Raw genomic sequence first — 14,349 nt, 5'->3', positions numbered from 1 at the left:
ATTAGCTCTTTCAACTTTTTTTGGGAACTGTAAACAAGACGTCAAAATCAAATTTAAACATCACAAGTTATAACCATCTGATTTTGAGAAAAAATTATGATTTTTATAATTTAATTGTTGTTATTTTTTAACCAATTAATTGTGAGTGGCGTGAATCAATCCTTCAAATATAAATGATAACTTTCAGTATTCCTCAATCTAAACAATTTTATATCCATCATTTCATGCCATATTAACCTTACAATGATCATAATTAAGGTTCAATTAAAAAGACGTATTTTGTGTATATGAGAGAACATTTTATTTTTAAGAACAATGGTATATTTTTATTTAGTTTTTGCCTCAATCGACAAAATCCACAACTGGCAAACGAAATTTATCTTGATATGGATTACACAGTGAGTTTTCCGCTTTTTATGCTTTTTGTACACAAATTTCCCCGAACACTAGAAATAATAAAAATAACAAAATTTTTGCTTTCAACCCCCATACGAAGAGGGGAATTAAATTATCTGTGGCAAAAAATCTCTTCTTGCTCAACAATTTCGGTACACATCTAAGGGGTCAAGTGCTTTCTTCAGGTTCCTGCGATTAATACAGTACATAAGTAGTGCGATACATATTTTTTTTTCTATAATTAATATTCACTAACACTAACCAGAAGTCTCTCTTAAATGCACGTTATTAGAAGTATACAAATTGTTTTTTTTTTTTTGCATTAAATGTGATTCACTTCTTCGTCAACTGCTTATTTTTTTCACCTCAGTTAATATATTATAATTATTTCATAATTTAATTGGTGCGTGCAGAGGTTACCTTTATATTTCATTCATCCCGAAAATTTGTGTTCTGGGTGCATTTTACGCGATACAATACAAATCGGTTCAATTTTTAACTCTTGGGCCACGTCAAATTCCTAAAACTACACAAGAGAAATGCCTTTTAACTTGTTATTAATTAACAATTACTCATACGTACACTACAAAACTCGCTTACGAGTAAAATTGCACACGGCTTTTTGCAATAATGGAATTAGTTTCCAAAAAAATTTATTTGGTTTTTAAAGAAAAATAAATACAAGCCTAAACGGTTCAAGGCGTTTGAAACACTTTTGATGAAGTTTTAAAAAAAAATCTAAAACGAATTCAAAATTTTTACCCAACCTCTAGCTATTGATAAAAAATCTAATTAATAATAAAATTAAAATTTAAGCTACTCGCTTTTTCATATTGTCTTTACTTTAATGTAATACTGGTGTGTAAATCTGAAATTGAACACTGCGATATTCTTTCAAATTCAAAATTGGACCTGTTTTTTTATAAACGCGTGTAAAGGCAGCTGCTGCTTTTGGATTTTTGACGAGTTGCTGCTTCACAAAAAATGTGACAAAAATTTGAAACTTTTTGAAAATCTTCTCCTTTAAAAATCACATGTAGCAGTGGTGTGGGAAAATACTTTTTACTCTAACAATTTTGAACACTTGGCTGGAGCAAAAACTCAAATAGCCGAAAAATTCCCTTCTCCAAATTTTTATCGAGAATTGTGTATTTGTTTTTTGCTAATATGCATGATACATTAAAAATTGCTCCGTATAACATCGTAAATTTTGATCTCCTCAAAGCTCAAAGACATGTTCTTTTGAAAAAACTCGCTTTAAAATCTAACTAAATAATATCCCTGTCCTGTTCAAACGGTCAGATTGCACAGTATAGATTAGAGTTTTGGTAAAATTGAGTCCCGCGTTAGACATTAAGTTTTTTTTTACCTGACCAATTTTACATTTTTTTCGCTAAGGGTATAGACGTAGTTTTTTGTTTAATTCAATTCCAGCTTAAAAATAGACATTTCCTTTGTTGAAAATAATTGAACAATTATCATATTTTTTTTTCTTAACCATTCAATTCAACAAATGTGCCAGACATTTTATTTATTTTTTCTGTTATATAATAATTTTTTTAACTTTTAACATCAACACAGATCGTGATATACTTTGTATGAAGTTTTTTTTGTCATCTTCTTGCTGTCAACAGTAAATCTTATTATGTATATAATAACTCGCGAATATTGTCACAGAGAATTATGATCAAATACTGAACATCAGCAATAAATACATTCACAAACTTACTTCGTAAGAGTGTTGATCGCAAAAAGAGAATTACCAGCTAATATGCACTGTGATCACCCTAACTATATCAATGTACTTTTCTTATTACAGATTTATTACTTATACTTTGACTCACATTTTGTATAGCCTTCCGGAAAAGAAAGTGAATAGACAGGTGTGTGAATGTTGTGAGTTGTTTTATATCGATTAAGAGCATATACAATTTTTTCACTTACTTTAGTAATAGATTACCTTAGATGTTAACTAGGGTAAAATTATTGTCATTTTTCAATTTGAGTTAGTTTATGTGCGTTTTTTTTTTAAGTTAAAACCAAAACAACAATTCCATGAAATTTCTTGACAATTTCATTTTTGTTAAAATCGATAAGACTGCGTTTTTTTTTATATAATCAACAATTTAACAGCGAGTTACGTGTGTGATATTAAGACCAAGATGATATAATGTGCCAAGACAGAGCTAGGCGACTTGTGAATCCTAATTCTTGTGGAATGCAACACCTTCACTCTATCTCACCCTCGCATCGTTCTCTCATCAGCGGCACTAGAAAAACCAAGACGAAGATGTTGACGGTTAAATGCATTGCGGTTTTGCGGGTTAGTTGGTTGAATGCATCTTAACCATTTTATTACGTCAACGTGAATTGTTAATTAAGAGGCGCACACCCGCTTAGACAGACGCACACTGCAAGCAGACCAAATTCACCAATAATTAATTAGTTGGTTTTAAATTGTAAACAAATGCAAGATACTCAGCACAAAAATCCGATTTCTTTTCTCAAAAATACAAACAATAAGTGTAATGGCCTCTCCAGTAATGATTATTAATCTGGAATTTAAAAAAAAAAATGTGATTGAAATTGAGAATATGGTTTTTTTTAATCTGCTCTCTGCAGCATCAAAGAGGGCGGAAATTTAGTTGACCCCTCATAAATTTGAATTTCATGATCACAATTTTAAATAATGACATTTTTTGTATGATTTCAACATTACTGGATAAACTCTTGAACAAAAAGATAAAAAAAATTAGAGCAGTTAATTAATTATCCAAAACGCACTTACAAATTTTATAAGTGACGAACCCAGAAATTATTTCCAAATTTATTTTTTCTTTCTTCAATTGGTCAAAAAAATTACTCAAGAAATTAGGATTATCATGTGGAGTGCATTGCGGTGTACATTTAATACAAAATTAGACTATTCACACACGCTTACATCAATAATAAGACTATAACTTCATTAGAAGTTGTGGATTTCCATGCATTTATTATTTTTAAATTAAATGTGAAATAATTGTAATATCACATTCTTTAATCCACAATTTCAAAATTAATCATACAAAGTCACACGTTTTACTAAAAAAAACCTAACTCATGCATATCCCACTCAAAAATTAGTGTAATATCATAGTCCTCTGATATGATAGTTTTTGTGCAAAATTTGTCCTCCGACATTAATATGAGATTAATCGTCAATATAACACGCACCATGGGTGAAGTTTGTAAAAAGTGATAGTTTGCCATTAACAGCTACAATTATTCTGTGTCGTAAAATCGCATGCAGTCTAGTCGATAACCAGCAGAAACTTTTCCCCCGACTCCATTTCACCGCGAGTTGCAAACAATAAAAAAGTACAAACTTAAAAGTACATTAATCTATGTTTAAAAAAAAAAAATGAACACCACACTAAATCTACGCTTTTGCATTGTCCCTCTACATCGAGGTCGTCTGGCACTGTACCTCTTCATTTGGTCTGTCAGCGGACAATTTTCCGTTCAGGGTGTCCTGCTTTTCCAGGTCGCCTGCCAACGGCGAGTTTTCCAGCTCGGCTTTGCTCAGGTGGTTCACCAGGCCGGCGCCCAACGAGTCGCCCAACACGTTGATCATTGTTCGGAACCGGTCACTAAAAAAAAGTAATAAATTTAATTTTAAAGAATGATAAAACGTCAATAATTAATTAGAAAACCATAAATAAATTTTTCAATTTTTTTCATTCATTTTTTTGAAGAGGAAAAATTAATACTAATTATTTAAAATAAAAAAATATTTGTGCAAAAATATTTTCTTAAATCTGCAAATGAAGGGAATAAATAAGGGGGAAGGTGTTTTGTTAGCTTACAGAAGCCAGTCGACTGCAATAATCAAGGTGACGTCCTCAGCGGGCAGCCCCACGGTGTCCAGCACCATCACCATGGTGACCAAGCCAGCCTGCGGGATTCCGGCGGCACCAATGCTGGCGGCGGTCGATGTGATGCTGCAACAGGATTTGATCAGCTTAGCCGTTCAGTAAACAACTTTGATTGGACAAGGGAGCACCAAGATGTCGTATTTATTTTTAACCCTAACCCAATTTTTTCCGGAAAAAAAATCAAATTAAGTACTTTTCATGAAAAGGTTTTTTTTAAGTACTTCCTTTTTTAATTAGAGGCAAACCAAGCGAGATATAACTTGCACCGCTTGCACTTACATTAGATTTTTAATTCAATTCTTAGAGGCAGTGAATAGTAATACATGTGCCATAAGCAAATTTATTTCATTAATTTTAAAGCGGAAGTAGAAACTCTCATTTGAATTTTTTCTTTCTTTTTAAACATATTTTTTGTTTATATTTTGACTAATATTGAAAGCTAGGCTTACCTGATGGCAATGATGTTGCCCAAAGAAAGAGGCACCCTGCGCACCTGCGAAATGAAAATTGCGGCGACGGCCTCGTACAGGGCGGTGCCGTCCATGTTGATTGTAGCACCTATGGGCATCACGAATCGGGCTACGCGAGGGTCAATCCCGTTCTTGTCCTCCAGAGCGGCGATGGCCACAGGAAGGGTTGCCGAGCTGCGGACATTTTCAGGTTTATAATTAACTCTTGGTCATAAAAATCGCATTAAATTTATGTAATAGAAATTTATGACTTACGAAAAAAATTGTTGCAACAATTGAAAAAATTAACAATAATAATTATTTAAATATTAAAAAATATAAATTTGAAGCTTAGAATTTTCTGTTGCTCAAAATTACAGTTTTACCAAAATATTTAGATTAATTATTATTATCTTGTATATAATATGATCTTCAAACATTTTATTAGAAAGAACAAAAATTCTTACCTTGATGCAGTACTGAAGGCAGTGGCTAGCGCCTGAGCCATGTTGCCGATGAACTTGAACGGGAGGGTGCGCGTAAACACAACGTAAATGATGGGCAGCACCACAAATCCGTGGAAGAAGATTCCCACGAGCACAGTCATGAAGTACATGCCCAGCTGACCCACTATCACATCAAAGCTCTCCATTTCCAGCAGCTTGGCAGCGATCAAGAACAGCACACCGATCGGAGAAACCCTTTTATTGCATTTAGAAAAATTAAAAAATAATAATAAAAATAAATAAAAGTTTACCAAATAACCCAGCCTGTGATGATCATCATGGCCTGGCTCATAGAGCTGAAGAAAGCCAACAGGGGTGCTCCCTTGGGGCCCATTTTGCCCAGGGTGATGCCCATGACGGTGGAAAACACCACCAAACCCAGAATGTTGGTGCCCTCGGCGTACTCATGCGTGATTTCCCACTCGTGCAAACTTGGAGCTGCGAAATTTTCGAAATTAATTTTTTTTTTCTACGAAAATATATTTAATCAATACTTGTTCCATTTTCATTTGGTGGGGGAATTTTCAAAACAGTTCGGTACTGCGGATCAGATAAAATGAGGTTAATAACATAAAAAAACGCAAAGTTCAGATTAGACGATTTGATTTGTTTATAGTAAAGAGGAAGTCGGCGCGGTTGCTTTGCATCCTTTTACTGCTGATAAAAGCGGACTTTGGTAGTGAATTACTAGAGAGCGAGCCGGGAGGTTGCACTAAAAGAATTATTTCTAATTTTTTTACTTGAAGAAAAATAATGGCACTCTTCCCAACGATAATCGTAACCTTGCGTAAGTACAAATATTTGCACTCTTTGTTTTGCATTTTAATAGAATCAGAGCAGGAAAGAGAGATAGGGGACGTTTTTCTTTGAAGTGAGATAAAACAATGCAATGTTAAACAGAATTTTCTAAACACATACCATATTTGTAAAGCAAAGAAGAGGAAAATCTTGAAATTTTTTAAGTATGAACTAAGCAAGAGAAGAAGTATAAGTGGTTTTCAAGCAATCAAAGTATCAATTAAATTTTTTTTTTTCATATTTCATGCATATAAGTAAAAGTTTGGAAAAATTTGGACAAAAATTTTTAAATCAATTAATAAAAATTAATTTGTGCATGTAATTTACTACAAAACTTATATTCAGAGTAGACAAGACATTTGTAATTAAAATTTTTGAATTTTTTACTAATTTATTTTTTCTAACTATTGCCAATTAATCCCTGAACAAGAGTTTTATTTTTAAATTAACAATGTAAAAATAAAAAATAAAATCACGACAACGTTATTACAAATTACAAATAATTTTAAATTTGAATTATTCAATTTGCAAAGATACATGGTTGGATTTACTTTGTACCAAATGGAACAAAAAAATAATTTTAAGAAGTTCCCATGAGTATAATTTTGAGTGATATCCTAAGGAAAATTATTAATTATATAATAATTTAATAGTTTTTCCAACGTATGTGCTCACTTCGGAAGAATTAATTTGCTACTCTTGCGGGACCGAACACACGCCTAACGAAATGGACACCTGCAAGTATTTCGAGGGGTCTCCGCGTTGGCGACCCTATGAAGTGATTTGTCCACACGACACTGTTTGTTCAAAAATCGTCCCCGCTTATGGAGGTGAGTTTTCTTTTTTAACAAAAAAAGTTTCTAAATTTTGATGCCTCTCAGGGAATATATCACGGTCATGCACAATGAAGAAAAATAGTTTTGGCATAGAAATGAAAATTGGATGCTATCAGGACGGCTCAGGCGAGGAAGGTCAAATAGTTTGTTACTGCGACAAATCGCGATGCAACTCAGCCGAAATTTTATTCAGCACCTGGGCCGTTTTCCTCATCGGAGCGTTAACTTACTTTTTTTGTCAGAGATAAAAAAAAAATAGGTCTTACCTGAGCGATGCAGGCTTGTACTAAATTGGGCGGGAACATGTTTCTGTAATTAAAAAAAAAAAAATAATATTTGTAAAAAAAACATTATTTAAATAATTATTTTATTGTTTCCGTACCTGACGAGATCCATAAGTGTGTCGGCAGTGGTGACGTTTCTGGAGGTGCCGGCCCTGGCGATGGACTCGGAGTCGCCCCTGCCAGGGTGGATGGTGACGACGAGGATGATGCCGAGCACCACGGCGCAGACGGTGGTGGTCAGGTAGTAAAAGATGGCCCGGCCGCCGATTCGGCCCGACAGACTCAGGTCGAGCGAGCCGATGGCCGAGATCAGCGAGGCCACGATCAGCGGCAGGATCAAAGACTTGAGCATCCGCAGGAACAGGTCGCCGATGTAGCTCACGTACATTATCTCTCGCGGCGTCCATTTCTCCTCTCTAACAATGACAAAATTAATTTAAGAAAAAATAATTATTACGATTAATTAAAATAATTACTAATGATAAAAATATCTCTCTTCAGATTTTTTATTGAATTTTAAAATTTTTCAAAAGAAAATAATTTATTCCACTTAGTGTAAAAATTTTTTTGCAATCGATGTTAATTTTGTTAAAATATTGGTTATTTTTCTAGAAAACTGCCTAAAAATAATTAATTTAAAAAAAATTAAAAAATAAGAAATTAATTTTCTTAGCATTCTGTCATCAATATTTGTTGTTAGGAAGTTTTGACGGAATTTGCAATATAAAATTTATTTAATCTTTTTTTTAAACTAATTTATTAAATAAATTTTATAAATTAAAAGGACTCCATTAACGGTGACTACTTCAAAAAAAAAAAAAAATAACATATAGTTAAAAATGGTATATAAGATGAAAAATGCATCTATTTATTACCATAATTTTCAATAAACTTTCAAATAACAATTTGACTGTTTTGAATTTTTTTAAATAAACTTTTCTGTATTTTTTTTTTTTATATTATGATTTAAAAATTTTCAATTATTTATTTCGCAGAAATGCAGACAACAGTTTTCATATCTACTTAGAGAATATTTATATTTTTGACAGAGTAAGCTTCTGATAATTTTTTTATTTTTTACACACACGACAAAAATTTATTTTCATTAAATTTATGCAAGCTAATTCAGGAAAAACAGAGTGACAAAAATAATATATATCCCGTTTCCATTCAATTATAACTTCTTAAATTTCTCTCCGTTCAATTGATAAAATATGTCTTTCATGCACTAATTTAGGCCAAATAAAAGTGTCACTTTACCTCGAGGCGCGTAAACTGATGCCTAAAACAGTGCCCCCGATCACGCCGAGCACGGTGAATATGGTGAGCGCATTTTCCCTAAGCGCCTTTTGACAGCAGTCGCGGTTTGGCTTGGCCATCTCTCCGCTCCTGATGTGGTGGCGACGTGCTGACGACGACTGACGACGCGCTGGACCAACTGCGGGCGACGCGGTCCTGCAACAGCAATAAAACACACTAATATCAGCCAAGGGACGTTTCGATCTTTTATACCTTCGGTGTTTTTTTATGGCAGTTGTAAATTCTCTTAATTTCCTTGTATTGTTTATTGCGAGTAGGTATAATGAGGTTCAAACCGATTATAAGGATTAAAGGGATTATTTTATCGAAAGGTTCAATATACCCATTTTTACGCCTTAATATCTTGTTGTGAAATGACAAATAATGATAAAATTTTAATTATTTAAGGGCCTCCCCAGTAATCACTTTTCTTATTGAATTTGAAAGAACACAAATTTATTACTGAGAAAATGAAATTGCGGTGGAAAAATATTTGCATGAGGGTTAAAGCGATTCATTAATCTTTCAGGACTCTTTCACGATTTTAAACATTTATTTAATTTGATGAATAATTTATTATGTAAAAATTTCTGCAAAATAACTCCCATTTTCACTTTTTACTTTCCTCTTTTTTTTAAATAATTTTGGTTTAATTTTAAGCCATGTTGGCGAAAACAATGGGCACAAATGACACAAAAGATGCATATCTCTGAATTTTTGGCAACAATCGCCACCCTCTTGCAGTTCACTGGGGCAGAAAGGACCGATGTTAGCGACCGCTGGCTTTTGAGCCCGGCCATGTAATAATTTCATCTTTATCTGCTGGAAAAGCCTGCGACTTCATGGTCCAGTAATTCTCTGGCTCACTTTGCCAGCAGCGGCAACTTTTTGTGCGACGATTTTCGCTCACCCCTCTGCGCTTTTGTGGGAAAATTTTGCGGCGTTGATGACTTTTTATCAACATCGTGCGCTGAAATAATGAAGAGAGAAAAAGAGCTGAGGGAGAGGTAATTTTTACGCCGGAACACAAAAGACATCGATTTTTTTATTCTGCTCATATGAGTAGAATAATCCGAGAGAGTAAACAATTGTAAAGAAAGAAAAAAACGTTTTTTTTTATAGAATGGAAAAACCGAAGCTCAATTAGCGTTAATGAGGTTGTCAAAACAAAGGGAGCATTGATTAGGGTGCCAAATCCGAAAATAGACTTTTGCTAATTACACCTCCCACGCTGACACGTTTTCCTCGCAGGCCAGAGTTCACCTCGCCCATCCCTTGGCTTTTTTTGTCAGTCTCAAAATGAGATTTCGGGCGAAAGGATAGAATTTCTTGCATGTCAACAGGGCCCTCTCGAACGGGAGAGGATCACATCGCGTTTGACAGACAGGATTATTATTATGGTTTCGATCTACGGGGCCACAAAAAGCATCACCAAGAGCATGTCACAAAATGTGACACCTGCTGCTGCAAGTCGAACATGGTCTTCGGAATGAACTGTCTTTAAAAAAAGTCATTTTCCTTTGGACATGGAATTACTTGGAAATTCGTAGGAAAAGAGTTTAATTGATTAAAAATAATGCAATTTCAAATCATTAAAAATTTCGTATTTTTAAAAACGTAGAATTTAAAAATATATTTCAAAATCTTACTCTAAATATAATTAACAATTCAGTTTATTATAAATTTTTTGCTCTAAATAGTTGCTCAATTTTACACACATTCAGCTCCAAAAGGCGATGAGATAACAAATTATTAAAAAAAAAAATCATGAATATTTAAATACATATTAATTATATTTTATGATCTAAAAATTACCGACCCCTTTTATAAATTGTAAATTATCCTATAACGGAAACAAGATATTTATTTTTATAAACGTGGCGTTGAAGAAGAATATTCCTCTATAGCAAGTTATAAACAAAAAATATTTAATTTCTAAAAGACTCAACGAGTCCCCAAGAAATTGTGTTGTAAGTAAAAACCTTAATTAAAACTACCAAAATTTAAATGTTAGTCAATTTTAGAATTTGAGCTTATTTAAAATAAGTTTTTTTTAACTGAAATAGTAATGCAATAATAGTAATTGATTATGGAAACTCTATCAGTCTATCTGAAAAATTTAAATGAACCTACAAAATATACAATTAAAAAAATTAGTACGAATTTTTTTGAAGGAACTACTATTTTGAATTATATTTATTTACACAACTTCAAGTTATACGTTTATTGTTCTTCCTTTCTGAGATTATTTATACAATTATTTGAATTCTAATTAGGTTGAGCGTTGCGATCGCAAATTAATTAGCCGCGTCTCATCGATCGGTCCTAATCAAATTGTCCGCGCAGATGAAAGCGCGCGGCTGTTCGCGGTCTGTGTCGGTTTGCGCGCGGGATGCTTGGAGCTGCCGTGCGAAGGGGGCCCGGGGCACACGAGGGAGCCCCTGCGGATCATTCGCATGGCTAAATCATCCATCGAGCCAGCAAGTTGCCACTTCCTTCCTGTGTGTCACATTTCACAAAGCGCGGCGGCGGCGGCCTCGCATTTGCGTCGCCCAAGCAAGGATTGTAACGAGATGCTGGGCTGGACCGCCGCCGTTCTTTGTTTGTTTACTTTCCGGGCACGCATACTTGCCAATCGAATTAAGTAAGAAAAAAACCCTCTGCGAGAGACCGGCCAAAGCTGATTTGCCCAAGCTCAAGCAGGAGCTGCACGCATCGGACAGAAATCATCACTTCGGCAAAATGTCAATAACCCTTTTCTTCCACCTCAACATTTTTTGGAATTTAACATCTTGAAGAAAATTTGCCTTTCATTGTTTATTAATTTTATTTTATTAAATTTTCATACAATTTGGATCATTTTATAATATTTTTTAATGTTTCTAGGGGAGAAAATTATTATATTTTATAAGCAAGCAATAGGCAATAATTTTAGGTGCTTTTAAGCTAACTTTAAAACGTAATTTTTTAAATTAATGGTTGGAAAATTTAATATGATTTTAAATGTCAAGAGGAAATCCGGGAGCCACCCTTTCCTGCTTCTGACTTGAAATGACATAACTTTACGTCAGCAAAAACTTTAACCAATATTGTGACTCAAAATGTCATTCCGACCATTATTCTTCGCACTGTCTATATTTGCACGGCGAGTTTCATTTGTAAAACTTTTCGGGTTCATATGAGGGAGGAACAAGGAGAGATTTGAAAACTTTTGCCTGCCATTGTCATTCTCCCGCCGGAATGGAAAACTTTGTTTTATAACTTGTGCTACAGACAGACGAGCTATAGAACATATAATATGGGGGAACGAGATGAGCCGCGACTTCAGGGTCGCCCACTTTTATTGAACATGTTGTACATTTCAAAGGCTGCGCTATATCTAAGCCAAGTTACTTCGCATTTCCCATAAACTAGTACGCAGTATCAAATTTTAATAATATAATTATTTAATTTGACTTTTTAAATAAATTTGCAGGATATATTTAAAATAAATTATGGTTTATTTAATTTTACAGGGTGGTCAGAATGGTTTAGAAAATGGTATTGAGAAGAACAAGTTTTAAGTGAACTTTCAAAAGAAATAATACTTTTAGTTCATTTTTAAACAACAAAGCTAGGTTAAGCCACGATCATAAGGTTGAATTTGTCAGTCAGGGTGGTCAGGGTTCCCGAGGGTTGTAGTTAAAGTAGCTAAAGCGTGCATAGGATGTAAAAATTGCAAAAAGCTAATATTTTATAGTTTTTCCTTCATAATTTTTAAATTAAAATATGTTTAAAAATGTACATTTTTCTTCTCTCCGTCAATATTTAAATGCAATTTTAATTAAGACATAATTAAAAATGTATAAATTACTGATTATAAATCAAATTTGGCGTGAAAACTAAGAAATTATGTGAATTATTTTTGGTATTTTCGCTCACCCGCCAACGAAGAATATTTTGAATGCGTCCTTCATTTGGAGAAGCCGGACAAGCAAGAGCGCAAGCAGGTTTTAACCTCTCTGGCCGGTGGCAAACAAAAAGTGACCTGAAAGACCGGCGACGAACTTGGAGAGCCTCCTTAACCGCTTCTTTTCCCACCCCGGCGACTTATTAATGCGCCTGTCTGACGTGCGTCTAATGCACAACAAAGCAACACGTTATAAATATAATCACTCACGTTTTTGAGTGGCGACGTTAATAATTCAAGTTCAGAATTGCAGCCAAATTTGCTCAGAACGTGATAATCAATTTGGAAAATTGCGCACTTTAGCGGAGCGTTTTGCCCATCATTAGTCGGTTGAATTGGTTGGTCTATTAATTTAGGAGAGACGAGCAGAGACCTTGAAACTAAATGAATAATTTATGGACGTGTAAATTAAACAATGTTTGTGAACGTCTTGTGCGGTCCTTACAGTTTTCATCATTGTCAGTGCGAGATTAAGAACTAAAATAACAAACAAATTAATTCATGAACAGATTTTTGCAAAAAAATTTTGTTTTGCATAAGTTTAAATAATTTTTATAAAACCCTTTTCTCTTTGTTTTTTAGTAAAGGAGCTAGAAAAATTCAAAAAATAAAAAAAAAATGTTAGAGATCAAAGCAGATCTTTTCATATTTTTCAAAAATTTTATTTATTGACAATTTAAATCTTTTTGGGAAATTTTGATTTCTAAAATTTCTGATAAATTGTGCGAAAATATAAATTTCAGAAAAACTTCAGAATCATTACGGAAAAAGCTACTGACGGCAAATATTATGAACATTTTCACCCTACCTCTTTAATTAAAATGCAAATTACTTTCTCCTTTCCACACAATCTCCTGTTTCTGCCAAAATCTTAGAGCTTCCTATCCAATATAAGAAGATATTCCTCCTTCGCATACGAAATGACCCAATCGAGTTTGGGGGCAAGTGCGAAAGCGTCAAGTGGCTCCTGTTAATTTATTCCAATAGCTAAGGTGAAGGGTTAAAAATGACTACAATAAGTGAGCAGTGAAGGTGAAGGGGTGAGTACGAAAGTGCCACTTGCGGGCTCTCTCAACAGGTACGCGTGCAAGGACAAAATTCGCAGGGAGCAATCAATATTTTCTTGCCACTTGTTGTTGCCATGGGTGATTACGGAGCCGCGACGGAGATGTTGTGCCGACTACCACCCATCGCTCCAAAAGCCTCCCACCTCTTGCTGAGAGCTACTTTTGCTGACCGCTTTGGAATTGGCAACGAGGTCCAATGAGTTATAAAATTAGCCCACATTTTGCTTCTCATTAAATTTTTCCTTTTGCAAAAGGTTTCAAATGTTTCAAATTTCTAACTTTAAAAGTATATTTTTTATCACTTATAAGCAAAGAATTTAAAGTTTGTTTCATCAGATTATTAATTGATTAATTTAAACAATAACAAAATTTATCAAAATCTCCAGAATAAGAGATTGATGAGTTCATTGAACATAATTAAATTGTTAGGATATTAAAGCAGTTAAAAATTTTGCTGATATGAAAAGAATTAAAGCATTATATCTTTTACTGTCAAACAAGTTAATAGCCATGTTGTATAATTCCCAAAGGCAAAATATTTTTTCATTCCGCACAATCAACAGGAGCAGTGTGCAATCAAGATTAAACACGTTTATTGCCTGCAATAATGAAGCTATTAAAACTACCTTGACAAAAAATTTATTGTTTAAATCTCTGATAAGGGTCTGCTGGGCGTTTATCAGAGAAAAAAATACTGCTTTTTTAAACGCATTTAAAAGCCCCGAAGTTTAAATTAACACATCATAATCGCAGGCAGTGTTAAAAAAATTAAAAATTATTTATTCAAAGGATAAAACCTGCCAACATCTATGTTCTCACTCAACTGAAAACAAATTTCAGTGTTATCAGTA

The 14,349-nt window shown here is 33.8% G+C and overlaps 1 protein-coding gene and 1 long non-coding RNA gene across 6 annotated transcripts in view; one reads left to right on the top strand and one right to left on the bottom strand.

Annotated features, from left to right (window-relative positions):
- Window positions 1–693: 693 nt before the first annotated feature.
- Window positions 694–14,349, bottom strand: part of LOC132205778 (excitatory amino acid transporter 1-like) — a 36,666-nt gene continuing 23,010 nt past the window's right edge. For 2 of the 5 annotated variants that reach the window (XM_059635047.1, XM_059635052.1), the window contains exons 2-10: window positions 8,444–8,638; window positions 7,282–7,599; window positions 7,166–7,208; window positions 5,760–5,805; window positions 5,517–5,703; window positions 5,227–5,460; window positions 4,760–4,954; window positions 4,242–4,376; window positions 694–4,025 (exon numbers count right to left, since the gene is read on the bottom strand). In XM_059635047.1, the coding sequence (XP_059491030.1) occupies window positions 3,836–4,025; window positions 4,242–4,376; window positions 4,760–4,954; window positions 5,227–5,460; window positions 5,517–5,703; window positions 5,760–5,805; window positions 7,166–7,208; window positions 7,282–7,599; window positions 8,444–8,638 (1,543 nt within the window). In that variant the 3' untranslated portion in view covers window positions 694–3,835. Of the gene's footprint in view, window positions 4,026–4,241; window positions 4,377–4,759; window positions 4,955–5,226; window positions 5,461–5,516; window positions 5,704–5,759; window positions 5,806–7,165; window positions 7,209–7,281; window positions 7,600–8,443; window positions 8,639–12,403; window positions 12,504–14,349 lie in introns of those variants that run through there. The other 3 variants (XM_059635049.1, XM_059635050.1, XM_059635051.1) reach the window with 3 other exon arrangements.
- LOC132205779 (uncharacterized) lies at window positions 5,956–7,258 on the top strand. The gene is made up of 3 exons (XR_009442719.1): window positions 5,956–6,052; window positions 6,717–6,893; window positions 6,945–7,258. It is a non-coding gene; the product is annotated as an uncharacterized LOC132205779 (long non-coding RNA).

Source organism: Neocloeon triangulifer, unplaced genomic scaffold (genome assembly GCF_031216515.1).
Source record: "Neocloeon triangulifer isolate White Clay Creek 2 clone unplaced genomic scaffold, ASM3121651v1 ptg000003l, whole genome shotgun sequence".
Lineage (NCBI taxonomy): Eukaryota > Metazoa > Arthropoda > Insecta > Ephemeroptera > Baetidae > Neocloeon > Neocloeon triangulifer.
The sequence above is the reverse complement of the archived record's forward strand: the minus strand, read 5'-3'. Positions and strand labels throughout refer to the sequence as shown.